This window comes from Enhydra lutris, unplaced genomic scaffold (genome assembly GCF_002288905.1).
Source record: "Enhydra lutris kenyoni isolate GAN:26980312 unplaced genomic scaffold, ASM228890v2 scaffoldscaffold78, whole genome shotgun sequence".
NCBI classification, from domain to species: Eukaryota; Metazoa; Chordata; class Mammalia; order Carnivora; family Mustelidae; genus Enhydra; species Enhydra lutris.
The window spans coordinates 3,141,495-3,165,336 of NW_019154162.1; the positions used below are offsets into that span (position 1 = coordinate 3,141,495).

General features: G+C 48.8%; 1 protein-coding gene across 2 annotated transcripts in view; it reads left to right on the forward strand.

Annotated features, from left to right (window-relative positions):
- Positions 1-22,482, forward strand: part of LOC111160847 (glycophorin C (Gerbich blood group)) — a 43,448-nt gene extending 20,966 nt beyond the window's left edge. Inside the window, exons 2-4 of one of the 2 annotated variants that reach the window (XM_022524234.1) lie at positions 17,014-17,100; positions 20,798-20,854; positions 21,780-22,482. In XM_022524234.1, the coding sequence (XP_022379942.1) occupies positions 17,014-17,100; positions 20,798-20,854; positions 21,780-21,976 (341 nt within the window). In that variant the 3' untranslated portion in view covers positions 21,977-22,482. The remainder of the gene's footprint in view (positions 1-17,013; positions 17,101-20,797; positions 20,855-21,779) is intronic. The other variant, XM_022524235.1, reaches the window with a different exon arrangement.
- Positions 22,483-23,842: the final 1,360 nt, after the last annotated feature.

Sequence of the window (23,842 nt, forward strand, 5' to 3'; positions counted from 1 at the left end):
CAATGGTCAAACACCTATTTTTTTATGTAAATTTGAAGATCTGAAACACATCCTGATATTTAATACTTTAAGAGATTTATGTATTTTGTAATCATTTATTTTACATAATTATAATATTATTATATAATTATGGAAGCTATTCATTAACTGTATATATTTTAATACAAAATAATAAATCACTGTTCATAATCCTCCTACCTCTTCTATCACACCATCTTCTTCACTTAACTTCTAATCACACTCCTGTCAGAACCTCAAATTCTTTAACCCTCAAGATGCCTAGCCTTGTCAAATGTTACTTGCTGGACCTCCCCCACACACACGCACCTCACACCTCTCTGCTCATGTCCACTACTCTCAGCCTTGCTAGCCTCTCATTGTGTCATGCTGATCCTTTCTTGGTGGCTTCTAAGTGCTCTTCTAAACTTGGAAGAGAAAAGGCTCTTCTCTCCCTCCACGTACTACTTCAGAATTTCTAGAGAATCTCCTTTTTCATAATATCTCACTTCCTCATGGCCTACAATAGAAGGTGTAGTTTCTTTAACCTGACCTTTAAGATTATCTACTTCCTGGGGCCCCAGAGTGGCTCAGACTGTTAAACATCCAACTCTTGATATCAGCTCAGGTTATGATCTCAGGGTCCTGAGATCGAGCCCAGCATCAGGCTCCATCATTGTCTCTCTTTCCCTCTCCCTCTACCCCTCCACCCCCACTCATGCTCTCTGCTCTCTATCTCAAAAAGGGGGAAAAAAAAGGACTCTTTTCTTCCTATAATGAGATGAATAATGAAGTTTATTAATGATATTGAATCCGGTAGTGATTGTGGAAGAAGTAATAAGACACGGAAAAGGAAGAGAGGAAAATAAACCCAAGATATGTACCGGATTTAGCCATTCATCTCTCCTTCCTTCTCCTAAAAACATAGCTTCTATATTTCCCCCCAAAATAGGTATTTGAAAGGTGTAGAATTAAAAATTGCATTTTTAAAAGTATGAAACCATCTCTTCTAAAAAAGACAAAATTATTTGAAATCTGCTCTTAGACTATCTGACATATCTGGGAGCCCTAATCCTAACTAGTTAAACAGATCCAACTCTATAACAGGCTGATGTCTCTTTTGGTAACTCTGTTTTCATTCTGTCACTTGGTCTGATAGAATAATATATTTTGTCCGTATTTACCCTTTTCCCCTAAGATTATGTGTTAGATTTCAACCCTGCAATTAATAAGCTAAGATCCCTAATGAGGAAAGATGCACAATGTCTCCTGTCCATACAGCTGTATTAAAACATCCAATTCACCACTCCTGTTGGTTATGAGATATAACCAGTTATTGGACTTTAGCCATACTACCTGCAAAATTCCAAAGTGAAACAAAATCTAAGTTTGTTGGCTTTCTTGATTGGTCTCCAGGGCATTTATCACTTTCTATGAAAGAAACATTTAATTTAGATGGCAGTTGATTTGTGTCATGGGATTTCAACTGACAGGAGGAAGAATTATGTATGTGTTTATAGCTTCTTTGCTTTTAAAAGATTAATGTTGGGGAAATATAAATCACAAGACCTGAACAGGGGGCTGGAAAGACAGAACAGGAGAGTGCCAGGGTGATGGATTGAGACGTATTATAGAGTGTCTTCATCAGCCAGAAATACAGTGGGAGGATGGGGTGGAGGGGTGGTGGGTCACGTGTGGTGAAGAGAAATTGCTTTTCCTCCCCGAGTACAAACACAGCACAGGGGCTTGACTGGGGGCAGCCAGCTTCCTAGCTGTAGTGCTGGGTACAAAATCAGGTGAACTGGTGACTTCCTGAAGCCCCTTTTCCGCTCTAATACCCAGAGGACAAAGGAGGGCTAACAGCAGAGTGGGAAGCATCTGGAAGCCCAGCTATCCCAGGAGATAAATAAGGACTCCTTACTCCTCAAGTCACAAGCACTGTACCCCTCTGCTTACCCCACAGGGGCTCTGCATCCAGGGGCCATATGTGTAAACACACACATGTGCAGGAGCTATACTCAAATAAATGGGAATGATAAGAAGAGCTTGCTTGTGTTGGGCAGTGCCTCTCTTGGTATCATGAAGGTACATCCTTCTGTATTGTTGAGTTAGCTGAGCATTAGATTATGAGACTGACGCGCTGCCTACTGCCCTAAGGAGGCACCTTCACTGAGCATTAGAGACAGTCATATTGCACCTGGGACTCAGGAGCCAGGATCTATAGCCGTACCTTTCTGGTGCCACAATCCACACTCCCTGTGCTGTGCATCACAACGCCCCCTTCAATCACTTTAAGATAACTTCTGTAGAGCAGTGTGTTGATATACGTTTGCCCTTCTTTTCATCACTGCCCCCAAGCAATATACTCCCAATATCTAGGTCAAAATGTACCCTCCCTTTCAAACTCTAGTCCAGCTTAAAAAAACGAACCACCACAGTATCATTCACAATACTAGCTAACAGGTATTGCATATTAAATCATACTGTGCCATCTATGTGCATCATCTCATGTCATTCTCACAACTTTCCTCTGGGGTAAGTTCTCTCATGATCCATTGCATATAGAACAGTGAGCCTCAGCACACCTCAGCCCAGGATGGGGAGAAAGCTGCATCCTTTGGTGTAGATGCCCTCACTGACTTAAGAGGAGGAGAACTATTCCAGGGAATGGAAGAGGAGCCATGCATGCCTCCTACTCCTGTGGCTTTCCTTCCTTCTAGAATCCCCACCACAGCTCTACCCTTCTGGTCTGGAATCTGGAGGTTCCACTGTCTCAGGGCCACTTTGGCCTCCCATGGCAGTTCTTGGGGGCAAGTGGTCTTGTCTGTCTTTTGAATGTGGGCACTCATGCCCTCATCCGACAGAATTTCCCTGAGGCTTTGAACCAAGATCCCCAAGCAGTAGGAGTCCCCTCCACCTCCTATTCTCCTCGCCACCCAGCTCCTCTCCTAATAGGAAAGAGCTCTGCAGCTCCTGTCGGTCAAACCCGGTGAAGGAAGGAGAAAAACATTTTCTCCATCCTGTTCGCCAACTGATGAGCCTTCTGGAAAGCCAATAACAAAGCATGGCTAACTAAATCATCATTATTTACACATGCAGCCTGATCGAGGACATTTAGTCATGTAATTAGGTACCTAATTATGCTGAAAATGCAATTATATGATTTTTTTAAGTGAATTAAGTCCTCCAGAGAAGTGGTAAGGATTAGTGCACGTGATCCAGCTAGAGAGCAGGGACAGTAGAGGGCACGTCAGTGTGACCCTGGGCTGTGCAGAGACTGAGTGACCCGTACCTGAGTCACTTGTGTGAGCACACACACACTCACACACACACAGTCTGTTGGCTTCACTTCTGTGTTCCAGGACTCTACACTGGCCTGCTGCATACCAGCTTAATAAATGACATCCATTAATATCATTGAAAGCTTAGTGTGCATCTGTGGAGGGATTGTTTAATGACTGACTTGGAGACTCTTAAGGAGGTTATTTATTTAACATGTGAGAGGCAGGTGTGCAGAAAAATGATAAAAGAGTCAGCTGGGACATGTCAGAGGTTATTTTATGCAACATCACTTACTCGTTCACGTAGCACTGTGTCAGACGTTGAGGTATATAAAATACAGTCCTTGCCCTCTAGTAGTTAAAAATCAGTGTGGAGACAGACAACTGCAAAGCAGGTTAATGGTGATTTGAACAAGTTGTTCAGCAAACTGCAGCCTTCAGGCTAAACCCAGCCTCTGGCCTGTTTTGATAGAGTCATGGTTTTTACATTTTTAAAATATTGTAAAAAAGCAGACAAACAAACCAATGAATAGAACAAAGAAGAATATATGTGGTCTATGTATAACCTAAAATATTTATGAGAAAGTTTGCTACCTTCTGCAGGGATAGAGGAAGGAGCACATGGCCCTTTGCAGAAGTCAGAGAAGGCTTCCCAGAGGAGGTGACATGATCTAAACCTGTTTGCAGAACAGAAGTTTGGAAAGGCCCTGAGACTCGGCGTAGCACTCAGGCCTCCCAGGAGCTTCCTTCCAGCCTGGCCGCTGGAATATGAAAAACAAAAATTAAGGACAAATTGATAGGATTTCTACCTGGAAATAAGGGCTGTAGGCATCCAGAAGTTCTGAAATGTCAGGCAGTGGAACTTGGACTGGATCTTCAGCAGAAGAACCAACAGGCATTTGCCCAGACACACTAACATGCCCCAACATCAGTCAGAGGGAAGGGACAGATGACTCAGCTTCTCAGGCCCCTTCTAGAGGCCATAGACTTAGCTCTGAATCATCACAGGGTCCCTCTGGGGACTGAATGACCGGGGAAAGAAGAGCAGCTGGATGGAAGAGAGAGGCACACACAGACACAAAGACAGCTCTACGAGGGCCCCTGACCTCCCACACACAGATGCCAAGGACACGAAGTTCCCTAGCCCTCTGCTCTGTGGCTCAGGGCTTTCCCCCTGACCAGGCCCTCAGCACTGCCTGGCATCTCTGTCCCTAAGCCTCCAGACTGCATCACCAAGCCCCCTTCCCTCAGCTTCTTCTCCCTTGGGGGAAGATCAGCCTGGCTCCTGGAGGACACTGTGTTTCTCTCCTATGTTCTTGTGCCACTGGGCACAGTGCAGAAACAGAGGCTACTTCCAAGGCTCTGTTACTTCCTTGCTTCTAAAAAGCACACATCCTGTTCTCTGAAGCTGTTGCCTCTGCTGCCTCTCTCACACACATGGCCACTGTCATTCTTAATGCCGTTCACCCTCAAAGGTGACTTACCTCAACTGCAACTGGCATCAGCCACTAGCTCCTACAGTCACTCACTGACAGGGGATACTAAGAATGACCCCAGTATCCATTTCAGTCACCCTGCCCTCCAAAGGCCCCGGCACTCCTAGCTCCTGCCCATGTCCATTCCATATCTCCACTCAGGTAATTCCTCAGTCCAGAGGCTCCCCGGGCCCTGCAGCCTGGCTACCTCTCTTCCTTTCTCACCTCCCTTCCGCAGCTCAGATTCTGTGGCCCATTTCTGTGGCCTTTGTTGTATGTCCTCAACTCCAGCCAGTAATTGCTAGGAAGTATGTTCAAGCCCACTACTTCTCACCTCTTCCACTAGAGTCCGAGCCACCATTCTCTCCACTCTGGGTTTTACCACAGCCTGCCATGGTCCCCTTCCCCTGCACAGTGTAATCCTGTCAACGTCTCAGTTAATGTCACTCCTTTTCTCAGAATCCTCCCATGGCTCCCATCTACCTCAGGGTGAGACCTGGTGGCCATCCAGGGATCTCAAGGCCCTACGTGGCCCCAATTTATGCTTCAACCCTGTCTTCTACAGCTCATTTCACCACGGCCACACTGGCCATCTGGGTGTTCCTGAAATATGCAGAGCTGCTCCCTCTGTGTACAGCACTGTTCCCCAGATACCCTCATCCTCCCCTCATTGCCTGGGTCAGACCTCAGCCACACGCCACCTGTTTCCTGATGCCCTCCCAGCTGCACTGTTTAAATTTGCCTCCCACCCCTCCCCCAGAGCCCCACCCTTTCTTCTGCTTCATCGTTTCTCTTAGCACCTTCTAGCACACTATAGAGCTTATTAATTTCTCCTTTGCATCATCTGCATTTCTTCCCTAGAATGTGAACTCCAGGAGGACCAGATCTCTGAGTTGTTTGTCCACTGCTGTCACCCAGCTGGTTCGGGCTGAATGCTCTCCTCATCTTTTTCATTCTCTCCTGTTGGCTCAGTCTAGATGATCCAACTCCTTCATGCTGCATGCCTGCACCCAAACATGCCCATGGCTGCAAGCACACCCCACTAACTCACACACAAACACATGCTTACACACTTTCACACTCACACACACTCACACTGACCAGCCCCACCTCAGCGCTTCAACCAGAGCCCCAGCGTGCTGCCCAGCAAACCATCCCCTTTCCCTGCCTCCCCACTCTCTCCAAGCTTCTCACATTCTGTAGAAGGTTCTGTTTCAGTTTACCTCACTGGGAAAAAAAAAAAAGAAAAAAACACTTCAAATACCAAAAGCATGTATAGGAATGTTTTAGCAGAGCTTTGCCATGAAGGGCACAGAGAAAGGGGCCAGGAGCAAGAGGGAGACAGGGTATCAGGGGAGGTTTTCCTTTTCTTAAATTTGGGATGGTCATGCTGCCAGAAGTGATCTGGTGGAGAGACTGATTCAGTGATTCAGGGGAGAAGGGAGGATCTCAGCAGAGTCCAGTAAGAGACAGGTCTAGTACACACACAAAGGTGCAGTGGTAGGGAGCCCAGACAGCCCTGGACAGCATCAGAGGGAAAGCTGAGATGTTCCTGATATGGTGCTCCCTGCTTTCCTCCTAGTCCTCTCCTGCTCCCTCCCAGGATGCCCTGTAGAAATCCCCTGGCTCAGCTCTTCTCCTCTTCTTCCTGCCCTTGGCTGTTAATGCCATTGAGGCCCTGGAAGCCCCAGCTGGGGCTCCAGCCCTTACCTTTCCCGTGAACCCCAGGCCTTGTGCACAGTGGCCTACCTTGTGCCTATGCTGCAACCTGAAGGTTCTCTGGGCATAGCAACACCCCCCAACCCCAGTGATCCCCCACTCACCCCCCCCCCATAGTGAATGCAGCCCAGCCTTCCTGCTGAGGCCAAACCCTTGACTCTTCCTCCTCTCTGTTTGATTCTTTCCTCTTTCTTTCTTTCTTTTTCTTTCTTTCTTTCTTTCTCTCTCTCTCCTTCCTTCCTTCCTTCCTTCCTTCTTTAATTTGTTCACCTTATATCTAATCCAGCAGCAGCTCCTATTAACTCCAATTCCAGACGTGTCCAAAATACCTCCGTTCTTTCTCACCAGCACCACCACTGTGCAGTCCTAAGCACTTCCCTGGACCACAACTGTAGCAGTCCCATCCTCACCCCAACATTTCTCCTCAGCACGGCAGCCATGGTGACACTGCTCAGATAGAAACTTCCCAAATAGTCCTGCGGGAGACCCTCCCTGGCCTCCCACCCCTCTCAGATGGAAGCCATACTTCTTTCTACAGTAGTGTGCCACACCTTCTAGGCCCACAGTCTCTGGCTCACCCCAGAGCTCACCAAGCCAGCCTGCCCCCAGCCTTCACACTGGCCAATGTCCAGCTGGAACACTCCTCTTTCAGACTCAGAATGAGCAAGGCTCATTCTCTCCCTGCTTCACACTGTATTAATGGGATCGAGCTGCTACCACAGAGCACTGTGCTGTGGCCTGGAAGACTTCAACAGCAGACATTTACTCAGGGTTCTGGAGACTGGGAACCCAAGATCAAGTCACTGACAGATCCTGTATCTGGTGAGAGCCTGCCTGCTTCCCAGTTCATAGATGACCATCTTCTCTCTGGGTCGTCACATGGCAGGAGGGGTGAGGGAGCTTTCAGAGTCTTTTTATTAAGGCACTAACCCCATTTATGTTGGCTCCACCTCCCAAAGGCCCGACCTCCTAATGCCATCCAAGTGAGGGCTTTCAACATATGAATTTGGTGAGGATGCAAACATTCAGTCTCTAGCACAGCCCAAAAGCACTTCCTCTGAAAGGCCTCCCAGATCACTCTCTCTCTCTTCTCCCTTCTTTATGTCTCATAGCATCTATCACCACCAGGCCTTGTAGCATGGATCCACATCTTTCATGAGCTATTGGTTGCTCCCTCCTCTAGAATGGAAGACGCTGAGGACAGGGTTTGTGCTGTGTACTGTGAAATCCTCAGGCTCTAGAACAGGAATACAGTAGCCATTCAGAGAATTTCGTTGGATGAATTATTCTGGAATGAGCTTTGGAATTAGACCTGGATTCCAATCCCAGAACTTACCCATTGTGTAAACTCGGGCAAGTTACCCAACCACTGTGAGCCTCAGTTTCCTCAACTGTAAAGTGATAGGCATTATAACATCCGTCTCAGTGATTCTTCTGAGAAAAAGGAACAACACATGCAATTATAAAATGAGCCCCCAAATGGTGGCAATGGCATCATTATCCACATCAGGAAAGGAGAGTTTCAAATAGGAAAAGAGAGCCTTGGGCAATCAGGATCCCCGGGGAAGTAGGGGATGTGGAGGCAAGACGGGAAACCCAGGCCTCAGGGTGTGAAGGAGAGAGCACACAAAGGCCATGCAGACCCATGAAGGTTTGGGGAAGTCTGGGAAGGTGACCTTGTCTTCAGAAAAGCTTCAGAGGCAGCCAGATGCCCAGGGTGACTGTAGAGAAAGGCTTTATAATACCAGCCTCTGTTCTTTCCTAAGCTGAAAAGATCAGGTCCTCCCTAGGTCCCTGTGCCTGAAATCAGGATTGGGAAGACTTATCACTGGCTCACGTCCTGGGTGCACTGTCATTCTGAGCCTCATGCCTCACTGAGAGCTCCTTACAGAATTATTTTCCCCATTATGGATCTTGCTTACCATCCATGTGCTTGACCTTGGGCTAGAACAGACATAGCTGGGAAGCTCACAACCCACCATCAGTGGTAGGGCCCATGCCTTAGAGAAGCAGCTGCATCAGCTCGAAGAGGGGCCCTACAGGACTGCACGTCCTGAAGGGCTGTGTGTGTGTCTGTGCACTTGTGTGTAATATAATACAGGAATTTTGGGTGCCTGGGTGGCTCAGTCGATTAAGTGTCTGTCCTCAGCTCAGATCAAGATCCCAGGGCCCTGGGATCGAGCCCCATGTTGGGCTTCCTGCTCAGCAGGGAATCTGCTTCTCCCTCTCCCTGCTCATCTGTGTGCTCTCTCTCTCTCTCTCTCCCCCTCTCAAATAAATAAATAAAATATTTAATAAAAATAATACAGGAATTTCCATAAAGAGTCAAAGCTGAGGAAAGGGAACAGTAGAACACTTACCTTCTAAACAGACACTAGACATATCCTAAGTGGAGTCCACACTGGGACAAGCATAGTCACCCATAAGTTGTGGTCTCAGAGAAGCTAGATAGCCACCCAGAGCATCCCTGAGGGCAGTTGTGGGAGAATACAACATTGCATTGTCCTTGACTCTCTAAGTGGCCTTCAGCATCTCTCTACCTCTGGCCAAGTGAAGAGAACCTGAGAGAGTCCCCAGAGTATGCAGGGCTGATGCCACAGAGAAGCTGGCTCTGCGTCCATCTGTGCAATAGGGGCAGTGGCAGCACATCCTAAATCTCCCCTGCTCTGCAGGATGAGGCCCAGAGGAGGTGGGTGTGAACCATCCTCAAAGCAGCCCACTCACAAGAGCTCCATCCAGTCTGGACAGGGGCCTGCTGAAGGGTCCATCAGCTCAAGGCTCACCAGGGTCAGGGGTGGACACACCTGCCTCAGTTCTTCCCAGAGGCCATCACTCTACCCTCAGAAAGAGCATTCCCAGTCCAGGGCTCCCCCGCCAACACCAAACAACCCATGTCGCCTGTTAGGTAGAAAGATGGTTCCTCCTGGCCTCACATCTCCTTCCCGCTGCAGCTCTGGAGGGGCTGAACTCAGAACTGGTAGGGAGAGAGGAATTAAGGAGAGAAGACCAGGCCCTCTTTCCCCTGCTGGGCAAGCTGAGCACAGAGAGAGCTTTTTAAAAAAACATTTTATCTTATTATGGTATGAACACTTACCATGAGACCTACCCACTTAACCAATGTTCCAGGGTACCAAGCAGTTGACTGTGGACACAGTGTCATATGACACAGCTCTAGAGCTTTCCACCTTCCTTTCTTGAAACTATGTTCATTGATTAGCAAGTCCCCATTTACCCTCAACCCCTAGCAACCACCATTCCATGCTTGGATTCTATAAATTTGACTATTTTAGTTTCCTCATGTAAGTGGAATCATGCAGTATCTGTGTTTCTAGGACTAGCTTATTTCACTTAGGAGCTTTAAAATGGATATGAGACCAAAGCTTTTGCTGTGGACTGGACTCCCCCGGGAGGGACTGGAAAGTTAAAGAATCGACCCACGATGCAGTCCCCAGCCAAGAGCAGCTACACAGAGCATGTTCTGACAGCTTAGAGGGGGGACAGAAGCTGTGTCTCCATTGTACAGCCCGATCCTTCCCCCACCTGCCTCTCCTACACCACAGTGCCCTCCTCCCTGAGTTGAACACCTGTTCAACTCAGAGCCTGCCCGCAGCAGGCATTACCTATAGGAGACCAGAAAGAAATTTACATTGTGACTGAGTACTTGCATTGAATATCCATGGGCTTAACTGGATGAGAGAATGGATAAACTTGCTGACAAAGCATTGCCATTGTCCATGTGTATCTTATTTCCCCCACAAAACAACATGAAGTAGTGATGGCAACCCCATGCCAGCTCACGGAGCTTTTCTGAACAGATCAAGTAACAAGACAAGCCCAGGTGGAAAGCTTGTCTTGGATCTAGCTGGCCACTTAGCTCAGGTGGAAAGAGGTAGAATCCAGGGCTGGGTTGATAACCCCAGGAAACAGTGTAGGTGTTGTGGTCAAAAAGGCTTTAGACCAATGAAGAACCAGACAATGGTGGCCAGGATGAGCATTCAAGGTTATTTTCACCCAAGAGCTGACCAGGAGGAGCATTCAAGGTCATTTCTAACCCAAAGCTGACCAGAATGAGCATTCAGGGTCATTTCCAACCCAAAGCTGCTGGGAACCAAGCAACTGATAAGTACATGCTCACTACAATGTCTACAGTAGATGACATGAACTCCTCCAACACCCTTCCCACAGACATTTTGAAAGATGAGACATTCTGTGACCTTGAGGTATAATACCAGCTCTCCTGAGGTTACAATGGTTAGCTTTCAGGGACTACAAGGATCTTCCCCAATTAAGCTCTCTGACACCCACACAACTAAGGGTGCCTTTCTGCAAGGCAAACTAGAAGTCATCGCCTCCAGGCGCTAAACCCCACTACTTCTATAAATAGGATAGATACAGACTCCAAAAGTGAAGAGGTAAAATCATTGATGGAAGATTCACTGTACTTGGGGAAAAAAAATAAAAGAAGCAAGAAATATGGATGAGCATGAAGTGACTGAAGATGGCCACAGGGATAAGGAAAAAAGGAAGAGGTGGAGGGAGATGAAGCCAAGAGGCGAAACTGAGTCTGTGCATTCCATTATAATAAGGTCGCTTCCCCTGAGACTGAGATTAGAAGGATAACTGAGGCCTCCCTTCAAAGAATCCTGCCCAGAGGGCTCTCAACCAGTCTAGGAAGTGAGAGGGACCCCTCTAGTGTCTTTAGGAAGATACTCAAATCCAGGAATCCTTGAGAGCCCAGCTGAGTAGAACACCAACATGACTCAAGAAAAGTTATGCAGCTTCTCTGAGGAAGCCAAGCAGAAGCTATGCACCTGTGCCATCACATTTCACATGTGAGGAAGCTGAGGTTTAAAAGGCCACAGCACTCCCCAGGACAGTTCAGGTGTGGTCTAGGCAGGAGCTCAGTTGTGCTGCGGGACTGCTCCTTGCTCTGGATCGCACTCCTTTAGACACAAGCAAAACCTGTAGTCTAGAAGCTGCAGAATTTCCCATATGCAGGCTCTTACTCATTCCCAGAGAGGGCCAGAGCTTAACTTTGTTTCCACCTGCAGAAACAAGGGTGTCTGTGAGGACTTTTGGACTCAAGCCACACCTGGAACTCCTCCATCCACATCTGCAGCCCATGGAAAAGGCAAGATGAGCTGGGGGCATTGAATACACTTGCAGTTTTCCCCAGCGTGCACCTCTTTATTGGAAGGGAAAATGTCTACCAGGTCAAGCAAAGGATATGTGGACACAAGACTTAGATCATTGAGAAAGCGCAGCCATAGTCCCACTGTCCAGTGATGGCCCACAGTGGCTTTTGTGGGGAACACTGCGAAAGGATGCAGATATCCCATGGGGTTTAGGGTGGGGCGGGCAGATGGGGAGAGTTGGAGGGAACTTTGTGGACGTTATAGTCTGAGGCTTTGAAGATTCTGTGATGATTGCCGGTTCTGTAGATCCACTTCCAATTCCTGACCTTAAAAGTAACATGTTTATCATAGATGATTTGGAAAATGTAGAAAACTGTATATTAGGAGAAAATAATACCATCCCTAAACCCCACCGATCACCCAAAAGCCACTACCCCAACATGCTATTTCCTTCCATTCCTTTTTCATAGTTTTTTTTAAATATTTAATGTAATTTATATTTACAGGGTCCTTTTCCCCCCTTAAATCATACTGTAAGCATTTCCTCCTGTCACTGAGGATTTCCATGCATCACTTCAATAACTGCATAATATTCTATCATATAAGCATATCTGAATTTACACAACCAATTCCCTAATGTAGAACATTTAGATTGTTCTCTTTTATTTTTTATTTTAAACCAAATTGCAGTATACTTCCTAAGCATGAATTTTTGTTCCCTTTTCAGATTATTTCACTAGGATCATACTAGAAATGGAATTTTTGATTGTCAGGGTGACACATTTGCCGAACAGTATACAAGAGATTTAAAGGTGACCATTTTTTAAAATCTCACTTGGAGGCTCTTTTGACATTGTTGACAATGGTGATCCTGGTGACAATGGTGATAATCCAACAGCCAGCCTGTGCTGGCCACTGCCCCAGGTGCTCACCAACACACTAACTGACAAGGAGCCTACATAGCTGTGCCATCACATTTCACGTGTGAGGAAGGTGAGGTTAGAAAGGCCACAGCACTCCCCAGGATGGTCCAGGTGTGGTCTAGGCAGGAGCTCAGTCATGCTGCGGGACCGTCCCTTGCTCTGGACCTCACTCCTTCACCTGTTCACTCCCAAGCCTGGCTGACACAGCCAATGTGCACACCTCACAGGTATGCAGGTAAGCAGGCACCCAGCCACGAGCCTGGCGGGCGGAGGCTTCCTGTGCCCTCACTCTCCCCCATTCTGGATGGAGCTGGGGCTGGAATAAGTGTATCCAGGGCCTTCAGTGCTCCAGTCACTTCTGCCCAAGCTCAGAGCTAGGAAGTCAAGCAAATGCTGATTGGGATACACTGTCCCCTCTTGGCTTCTCAAAATACCTGCAAGCATCTATTCCCTTTGCCACTTTGGTGCCCCAAACACCTTTCTTTGGAGAACCACTTCCTTGCTGCATCATCAGAGCCCAGGGATACTGAGAAATATCAGCAGAGGTTGTTTGTCCTTCCATAGGTCTCACTGCAGGTACTCAGTACACAAATGGACATCCGGCGGGCAGTTGAGACTTTCAAAGTTTCCAAAGAACAAGGCACAGGAGACTAGTCTTCTGATCTGGCATTGATCAGAGGCCAAGTGCACCTACCAGATGCTGGCATGGGGCCCTCTGTCCTCTCACCCAGCTCCAGTCATGGGGGCAGGCAAGGAAGCCAGCACAGGTGACAAATTCTCACAGTAACCACTATGCCAGGTCTGAAACTACATCAGCTGGCTCCTGGAAGAAAGGACACTAAGCTCAGAGTCGCTCAGAGGCCAGGCAGCTGAGAGTGTGACTTCTTATTTTTATTGCTAAGAGAGGACCGTCCCCCCACAATTTCCATTTACTGAAGCCTTTATCACCTCCTTGCAAAGAGGAGGTGTGTGAAAGCATTGGAACTGAGCACGTGATCTGTGAGCCACTCTCACTGTCATGAGCTCAGTGGTTCTCAAAGACAGGATCCTTGGACCAGCAGCATCAGCAGCACCTGGGAACACAATTAACAATGCAAATTCTCAGGCCCACTCTTGGTGTGCTGAGTCAAAATCCGAGGTGGGTGCAGTGATCTGTGGTGTCACAAATCCCCCAGGAAATACTGACGCACACTCAGACTGAGAACCCACGTCTTAGCTATCAGCCCCCTCTAGCCCTACCAGGAAGAGGTTTTACTCTCTAAAGAAAGTAGAAGGAAGCTCCAAGCTCCAACTTGCCAGAGAAGTTCTGCCCTCCAGCCTAGGTGTAGTCCTATGTCTTGGGGCTTTGTATCTGACATACAATGACCAGACACCACAGTAGTTAGGCCCACACAGAGGTCCTCCTGCCCCACCTAGAAGTCATGACCACTCTGCTATGGACTTGCACCCCTCGTCCTCTCACCACTGCACCCAGCTCCCCCTGCTGGCATTGCCTAGTACACCGTCTCAGTAGGTCAGTCTTGGGAACCCCCTCTTCCTCCAGGAACCCATTCCTGAAAACATCAGAGAGCCAATCTTTCTAAACTTACATGCATGCCTTTATCTCTATTACACAGTAAGTTCCTTCCAGGTAAGGGCCCTGGCTTAAGTAGAGAGCACATTGCTGCAAAACAGTAGGTGCTAAAGAAATGTGGCTGAGGACAGAGAAATAAACAAACAGAATCATGACCACCCGCATTGTCAGAGAGCCTGGGAATCCTGGGGCTGAGTCTGATGGTTGAGTCCCCTCTCCCACACCCCCAGGCATATCTTTATTGCTCGTTTTGACACTTTACCATACAGACAGTGTTGGCAGTCTCTTTTCACATAAACATATTAAATCTCCTCAGCCAAGTCATAAGCTCCCTGGGGGCACACCCCATCTTCTTCACATCCCCGGGCTAGGTAAATGCTACCTGTTCAGCCAACATTGATGGCTTGCAAGAGAGATGGATAGACAGTGAATAATAAGCTATCCATTTATTATTTTGTAGCACTACTATTCTGAGACCAATTCTTCCCCAGTTGTAGCTAAATGCTATATCCTTTCAGAGTCTGATAACAACAAACCATCAAGAAAAGGAAACGTGGTTGACTTTTTTTCTACCCAAAAAGAAAAGTCAGTTAATAAACTTCAGTTGTCAGCTGCTTTCTGCTTGACCGGCATAAGAACTTGGAGGCAAGAATCTAGCACAGGAAGAAGAAACTCCAGTGGGAACCAAGGAGAAATTTCTATGACCACGTAGTTTCCTCTCCCTCCCCCAATAGCTGTCCTCCTCCTGAACCCAAATCAGACTCACGCAAAGTCATGGCCACTGGAGAGTGACTTTTCTAACCAGATCTGTAGTTTCTTTGAAATGGAATGCTCTGGGTAAGCAGCCTGGAGCTTGGCAAATCATCAGGAAATGGTGTGGACCCCTTTGTGTTGCTGTCATCCACACGGTTGTCATGGTGGGATCTCTCCAAGGACTACACGACAAACCTCTGTTCCCCTTCATGGTTTTAAAACTGAAATAATATTCCTCTTCCCACAACACTTAGGCATCCTGGTTCAAAGGCATTCTCCCTCTTGATTCTAAGTAACTGAGTTCCCCAGAGGGCTCTGCTCTGGCTAGAATTCTTGCGATTTTGTTGGCCCAGGTGTACATGGGAAGCTGGGAGCAAGCTCTTCCTCCATTACTCCTGAGGCACAAGGAAAAACCATTAGAGGTGGGCAAGAGATGTAAAGACAAAACCTTGCACAAAAGAAGAGAACTCCTGGCACAGCTTCATCAGAAAACACAGAAGAAGGGAAATTCTTGGTGGTCCCAGAGGGTCAACCTGTGTCTCTGGAGCCAGCACCTGACCACTGCTCTCTGTCAACATCTGAGAACCCCCAGGGTCCAGCTGCTGCTAATGTCCTACACCTTGTTGACTGTGCCCAACTGCCAGCTGGAACTGGGAATGTCACCTTTAATGAGGGGCAGTACCTGTGTGCCCTGCTGCCCTCGACCGGAGGACAGCAGCTGGCCACCCTGTGGACCACATGTAGAATCAGCAGGGGTGTGGCCACAGCCAGGCTGTAGATGGCACAGGAGAAAAGCCAGTGCCAGTACTTTGAAGGGCACACATTCTGGTACTACGGAATCCTGGGTTTGAACACAGGTTCTGCTCTTTGTTGGCAGTGAGATTTTGACATGTTATTTGACTTCTTTAGGCATGCGTTGCATTATCTGTGAGTTAAAAGAGGGAGGAAACTCCCCTTCTGCAGGCTTGCTGCAGGATTAAATGAGGGAGCTTCCACAGAAACTTTGCCCAGAGTTTCTATGCACAGAGAACCTGCAAAGTGTTTCTCTTCCTCCAGAGGCTTACAAGGCTGAACCCCAGGCTATGTGGTCTCATCTCCATAATCAGGGAGCATTCCTCCCACTCACCATCTTACCCCTTCCCCCGTGGGAGGGCAGTTTCCCTGAACAGGAGTTTGGGGCTGCAATGGCCCTTCCCTTTCCTCTCCCTCTGAAGATTCACCAGCTCAGCTCACAGGAAGCATCTGTTATCCCTGCACTTGGCACATGACCCAGGCCCTAGCCTTGCGGTGAGGACTGTGGCTGGCCATATCAGGGGTTCAGAAGCCCAGAGCTGTCACGCAACATGGCCACCTTACTGCCGTAGCCATACCAGATTTTGTCAGGGTGAAGCCCTGCTTTCTTGGCTATCTGCCTGCTTGTAGTTGGGCTTACTTGAACCAGCACTGCAGGACTAGGGATTTGTTTTATTCCCTCTTATAGTGCCGTGGTTTAAGCCATGGCCTCCAAACAGTATGGTGGATGTTTTTGTTGTATGCGCACAAATGAAATCAAAGCTCCACCAAACAGTATTTCCCCTGGCTGCCTCTGATAGGACCTGATGGTTTCTGAACATCTCTCTCTCTCTCTCTCTCTCTCTATCCCCCCCACCCATTCCTTCTTTCTCTCTCTCTCTCTTCCTCTACTCCTCTCTCTCTCCCCACCCTACTCCCTCTATTTGGGACTACCAGCGGGTTGGGATTTACTGTTTGACAACACTAACTTAAATAAGTTGTATGTCACAGTCATATCTCCCAGGGAGACCATAAGCCCCCTGAGGTTCGAGACTCATTCTGTTTCCTGGAACCTCCTCCGTCCCTATGGTATTGCTGGGAACACAGAGACACTCAGCACCCAGATGGTGATTGACTGTCAGCCAAGACTGCGCTGGGAATCGATGACCAGCATCCATCCTCTGCCTGGACTCACAACATCTGTTAGCAGGTCGCTTAGTTGACTGGCCCTGAATTATGTGCAAAGCAGAGTAATGATAAGAATGAGATCAAACTAGTGGTGACAGGATGTGAGGGCGATCTCGCTGCAACATCTGTCACCCTGCTGATTGCCAGGGTTGATTCAGTGGATCTGGCTATCTAGGCGGTGTCCCCTTCCTTCCTCAGGTCTCCCTGTACTTCCCTCCCAAAGCCACGCCCTTGGTAGAAGAGGACGACCTTCCCTGATAGAAGAGGACGGTTCTTCAGTTGAAGGTATATGAGTAGCTGAGTTCCCCTGCTAGAACTTTTAGTCAAGCTCTCGAGGACTATTTTTAGGGGAATGTAGGGTCGTCAAGCTTCCAAGACTCCAGACACGTCCAAATGAGGTGCCACATGTGGCAGTTTGCCTTTCTTTAAAAAAAAAAAGTGACTACAACTCAGTAAACATATATAAAATATTTATCATGTGTGGGCATGTCATTTCTAATCCCTACCACAGGGGCGGGTATTGCTAATCTTGTTTTACATACAAAGAAGCTAAAGCCAGTCAATATCAAGTACTTTGCTGAATACACTGCTGTGAAACTCACACCAAGACTTGAACCAAAAGCTGTCTTCACAATAAGGTGGACAATGCAAAGTGCAGTTTGACTCTCAGTTCCCCCAAAGGGACCAGACTTTCAAATACCATTCAACAACTGTTCTTGGGTCCCAGGAGCATAGCCCAATGTGGAGCATAGAGCTGTAGCCAGTGTGTTTCTGGGGCTTGTGCACACTGGGGTCAGTGTGCTTCTGGGGCTTTTAGAGTGTTCTCTCTGGTGGGGAGCGTTACAACCTTGAGGGGAGACAAGGAGGAAAATCACAGCATACCCTGGATCTCTACAGAAGGGTGGAGGGCTCCCATGCCTGTCCAATCTGAGGGCTACACAGTGGCTTACTTCTGATCTCAGTCCCATGCCTAGTCATAAGTAACACCTTGCTCTGCCATAAATGCACCCACTAAGGCTGCCCATTAATCCCCTTACCCCAGTTCCTGGGCTCAGAATGATGCTAACTCCAATCACATACTCACCCTTCAACCCCAGCTAGAGGTGGGCTTTCATTCCAGGGTTGCAATCTGCTTGCACACTAACCCGTCACCTTCCTGGGCAGAATGGAGCTCACTCCAGCTAGCCTTTCCAAATGTCCCTTATCATTGCTGCTGGCTAAAAGGAAGCAGGACAAGGGAGCAGAGCCAATGACGGTCCTCACCATCTCCAGAGGTGAGAGATCAAAGCACAGGCTTCCAGAGCCTCAGCACCATGGATGGTGAGCGGACATTCAGGGAGAAAGTGAGGGCTCGGGAGAGGTGAGCACTGTTCTGGGTGCTGTGATCTCTGCTCGGAATGCTTACACTCCTGTCTGTGCAGAAACTCTCATTCATCCTTCAAGGGCCAATCGTAAGGACTTCCCTCTGGGAGCTTTCTCACCACCAGCAGTTCTCAACACAGAACAATCATCAAACCACCTAGAGGCCTGTGACCACAGATTGCGGGGCACCCTCCTCTGATTCCACAGGTCTGAGATGGGGCCCAAGAATTTGCCTTTCTAGCAGACTCCTAGGAAATGCTGCTAGTCCCAGGACCACACTTTGAGAACCACTTCTTGTACCATCCCCATCTTCCCAGACAGGCCTGAGCTGCCTCCTCTGTGTCGATTCTGACCTCTGTGGCCGTTCCTGTCATGCTGAAGTGTCTGGGGGCGTTCACAGTGTGCAAATTCAGCTCCACACAGCTGGAGGACTGGGGCATGGAGATCAGGCATCCCTGCCCACTGTGCTCCTGAGTGCGCGTGAGTTCAGAGGGAGCCCTGCTAGGGGCTCAACTAATGACCCCTCAGAGGCCAGAGGTCCCTTGAGCCCCCAGCCCACTGGCCTGCTGGGAAGGCTTCCGTGTTCCAGTATATGGGTTTGGGTACAGGGTTCCAAACATAAGCTAAGAAGTTCACCCCAAGGGATTCAAGCCAAATACCTCATCTGTTCCTTAAGCTGCCAGCCCAGACCCCCTCCCTGGGCAGTGCCTGCAGGGGTAAGCACACTGACTCCGGGCAGCCTCGGCCTGAGTTGGTGGACTCCTGACTCTCTTAGCTGTATGATCCAGGAAAAACAGTAACACTTTTCTGGGGCTCAACTTCCAGATCTGTACAATGGGAAAAATAGTCACTGCTTCTGAATGGGACTGCCATGGGGACTAAATGAGTTAAAACCTGGTAAATGCTGAGGACAGTACCTGGCACGTGGTCATCAACTGTGAATTGCTTTTAAAAGAAAATGGAACGGGAGTCCCTTCTATCCCTGACTGGGTTGGACAAACTGGCATAAGAAATGCTGGTCTTGGCCTGGAACAAACATTCCAAGTGGCAATTCTGGATGTTTGAACTTCTGTGACCATCCACACAGACTTAAGGAAGGGGCCACTCTTTCTTCTTACTGAAGCATGAGGTGCTTCGTGATTGAGGAAGGTCTACAAGGCTAGCATCTGAATCTGCTCACTTGTGTGGGTGTACACACACGTACAGGCATTTCTTTCTGCGGTATCATTCAGTGCATGTCCATGGAGCACCTTCTGTGGACTTCATACTAAATTCTAGCTTGCTCCTGTCCATCCTAGATCTCAGAGTCCGATGCTGCTTGAACTTCCTGCCCCTCCAACCCGAGTTCTCACTGTGGTGAAGCACTTAGAAGCTGACCTGACTGCTCCTCCTGCCTTCCCCTCCCTGTGCTGCCCTGACTCCTGCTTATGCCTGCTCTCCTTGCTGACCTGAGGACCTCTTTTAACCTCTTTCTGCCCCCCAGGCTGTTTTTCTCCTCCTCTGTCTCCAGCCTGGAGCCTTTGCTTGGCTCTCCGCACTGTCCTTCCTGGCACCACAGCTGGTTTCTTATCAGAAAAAGGCATCTGGAAGCTGCGCTGGGGAGAATGACCTCATCCGACTATAATTAAAGTGATTATCTAAGCGGAAAGGACTATTATGAAGTAGCCTTCTCTCTTTTAATATGCATAGCCGTTGTAATGGGAACATGGGATTTCCATGTTAACATTGATATTTCTGTGGTCTAATAAATCCTTCCTCTCACTCATCTCCCAGAGAAGAGAGGAGACACTGTGAAGCCACTGGAGGTGATGTGCAGGTACCTGCTGTCCTTGAGATGCTAGCCCTGCGGCCAGACCAGAGCCCTATGGAAAAACACACTCAATAATTTGGTAGCACCCCAGGCGGCCCTTCCCACAGAAGAGCCGATCAGAGACCACAGAGGGGACTCTGGGAGGAGCCTCCAGACAGGAGCCCTCCTGGGAGGGGCATCTTCAAGAGAGAAAAAGAAAGTACACCCCAGAGGTGAAAGTGTGAGCTAAGTCCAGGCCCACCACTTGGCGAGCTGTGTGACTCTGGGCATGTCGTTCTCTGATGCTCAGGGTCACATCTGTGAAATGGCTAGTAATACCACACACCTTATGGGACGGCTGCGAAGACCACATGATGGGATGGGTAAAAGGCAACTAAACCAACACCTGGCATTTACAGACCCTCCACATGTGGGGACACTTCACAAATGGTCTGTTTTTGCCATTATGGTGGGAAAAGCTGAGGCCCAAAGTCCAGTGGTGCTGGCACCAGACATATTACTGCCCACCTTCATGCCCACCACCAGGCATGTCTACCCATTCTGCCCAGTGCAGGAGCCCATCCCTCATCCCACTCGCATGGTTGCAGAGATGCCAGAACTGGGTCCTTTCCACTGCGGTTCACACGTTCTCTCCAGACCTGCCAGGGACCAGGCAGAGACAGAAGCCTGGCCAGGCACACACTGCCTCCTGCCCACTCGGCCTGCTCAAGAGCTGTGCGCCTGTGAGCAGGGGGTGCAGGCAAGGCTGGGGTGCTGCCAAGTATGGGAAGATTTTCTCTCCCCACTAAAGCTTTTCTCTTCTGTTCGCAGAACTCGACCCTGGCCCATTTTTCCCCTCTCTGCGGGCGAACATCGCCATCATTGCAGGTGAGCTGTTCTGGGCCTCCAAGCCAGGAGGGTTAGAGGGAACTCCCCAGGGAGAACCTGCCTGAGACTTCAGAGCAAATGCCTAAATGAGGGTGAGGCTGCATGAGGGACCTAAGCCCCTCTAAAACTTGCCAGCGTCCTCCTCCCCCAAGCACTCCCAGGCTCTGAATGACCTGGGCCCTACTGCCCAGATTTCAAGTCTCTTCTCCCAACTGCTCATGAGCCCAAACAGAAATGAAGGGCTGACTTCTACCCACACCCCATGCCTTTACATGGCATCCTCCAGAATCCTCTCCCTCTTTAGTCCTTTGCTTGGCTGGTCACTGCTCCCCAGCCAGGCTCATGCAGCCCTCACCTCTGGAGAATGTTCTGGAGCTCAGATAGGGTGATAAGCAGTGAACCCCACGCCATCCAACCTGCCTCAAGGGTTTCCCATGGCCCTGTTCTGTACCCCCAGTAGTGCACAGGGGGCAGCCACCAGGGCCCAGCCTTCTGGCCACTCTCAGCACCAAGTCTCGTCCCCCAGGGCACTTCTCAGTTGGGATTGTTCTGGTTTTAAAACTGAAAGTCCTGAGGTTCTTGAACCCCTCAGTTTTAGATAAACTCACATAGTTCATTCTGCAAGTTATGCACAGAGGTCTGTCTTCCTCAGTAGACTGAGCGTCCCTGAGTGAGGGTCAGTTCTGGAATCCTCTTCCAGCCTCAGTCTGCACCACAGTGAGTGGAGGGTGGGGGAGCAGGAGGGGAGAGAGGGGTAACTCAATGGGCACAGATAAGGGTGAGTGCACACTGGGCAGGAATGAGCCAGTGTCTGGGGTTGGTGTTTACTGCAGCAGAGTGTCTGTTCTGCCACAAGCCCTGTGTGTCCTGACCCCCTCCCACAAGCCTGTCTCAGACAGAGCGATGCACTGCTTCCCTCCTGCAGGCGTGATCGCTGCTGTAGCCATCGTCCTGATCTGCCTCCTCATCGTCATGCTACGCTACATGTACAGACACAAGGGGACCTACCACACCAATGAGGCCAAGGGCACAGAGTTTGCTGAGAGTGCAGATGCAGCCCTGCAGGACGACCCCTCCCTCCAGGACACAGGTGACAACAGCAGAAAGGAGTACTTCATCTGAGGAGCACCAGGCCTCGCCTCCCCCAGTGCCTCCTTCAACTCCACGAGAGAAGATGCACCCCACAACCCCACCTGCTATCTGTACCACCAGTCGGATCGTGAGAGTGCCCACCTCATCCCAAGATATGCACCTGGCCTGGGAACACTAGGTGCTAGCCTGGGGAGAGAGAGGGAAGAAGGAACTGAGCCACAGAGGCCTCTCCCAGGCACCCAGGGATACAGTGGCCACCCAGGAGGCCTGCCTTTGCTCTGCCAGAGGGAGAAAGTCTGGGTTCTCCTGGACAGTGCAGTTTGTTATCAGCATGGTGTGAAAGTCCTTGCTGGGCGGGTGGGCCTGAGGGCTGGGGAAGCAAGGAAGTGAGTCATCTGTAAGCTGACTGGGGATAATGGCATCAAATGTCAGTCCTTGACATTTGGGGGGAACAGCAGGTGCCAGAGCTAAAAGGCACCTTTGTCTCCCATTGATCCAGCTCTAAATGATTGGAAATAAATTTGAAATGTAACCAAGCATTCAGAGTCAAACAGCATTACTGTAATTGTCTAGGGAAAGATAACCACCACCCAGGCCTTGCATTTCACAGGTGCGACTTTGTGTTCTCCGCTAAGTCTGCATGCGTGGGGCTGGAACCATCCACTTCCAGCCCCATTGTCCTGTCCTCAGCATAGACAGTGGAGAGGGTTCCTGAGGCCCTGAGGGAAGGAGGGCCCAGTGACAAGATTTCTTTTTCTCCCTGTGCAGGCACCAGCTTCATGAAACAAATGAAAGAGTGGAATGTTCCCCTAGAATAATGGCCTTACCAGCTGCCAGGACACTGGCTAAAGCATTGATTTTTTAATGTGCGATATTAGAAAAACTACACCTGTTAAGTAACTATGAGTGAACCAATCCTTCCCTTAATAACAGTGGCTAGGGCATAGACTGCAGAGTGCCATCCCTCTGGGTTTGGGCCCTGGATCCCCTTTCCTGGTCCTGGGAACTTGGGCAACTCACTTGACCTTTCTGGCTTCAGTGTTCTCATCCCTCAAATGGACATGACTCCATGGTAGTGTTGAGAAGGAAAAATTTTATTCTGCTCTTCAAGATCCTTCTGGCTGGTCTAAGAATCAAGTTGACATAAAACAGACTGGAAAAATCAAATTTAATTTCATAATTCCTGAGAATCCACATAAACATGGGATTCCAAAAACAGTCAGGCAAAATGAGGTATATTTGCCATCCTGACTAAGGGGAAGAGGGTAGGTGGATGGGATTTTGAAGGGAAGGAAGGTCCATTCATAGGAATGTGGAAAAGAGTAAATGCTCGGTAAAGAAATGTTGGCTGGGCCCCTCAGGAATAATGGGACACAGAGAGAAATTTTAACACAGACTTTGCTAAACTCCTCCCTGTCCACCTCCTCTGGTTATATCATAATGTAGTTATCTATGGTGATAGTTCCCTTCCTGGAGCAGGTCCTCTGTCTCAATTCTTTTGGGCAGTTAAGGGGAAGGTAAGAGATTCTTCCGAGTCTTTTGGGCCTTGATTCTTTCCAGCTCAAAGTAATCTGCGTGCCAAAGTGGCCCATGCTGAGGGACTCATTCTGAACCCCTGCAGTACCAAGTCTCAGGGTTGGTGGCAAGAACAAGCATATCAGGCGCTCAGTGCTGCCATCCAGAGTCAATAATTGGTGCTAGATACGCAGTACATAAGTATTGATAATGGAAGTTCCTTACTGCACCACTTCTAAACATTTCCAGAAGAAGAGGAACTGTCATTTAAAATGAGTAACAGGGAGAGAAGATGAACTTACTAACCATCGTCCTTTTTAAGGGTCTTTTTAAGGGTCTTTTAAAGGTCCTTTTAAGGGTCTTTCTAAGACTCCCAGCAAC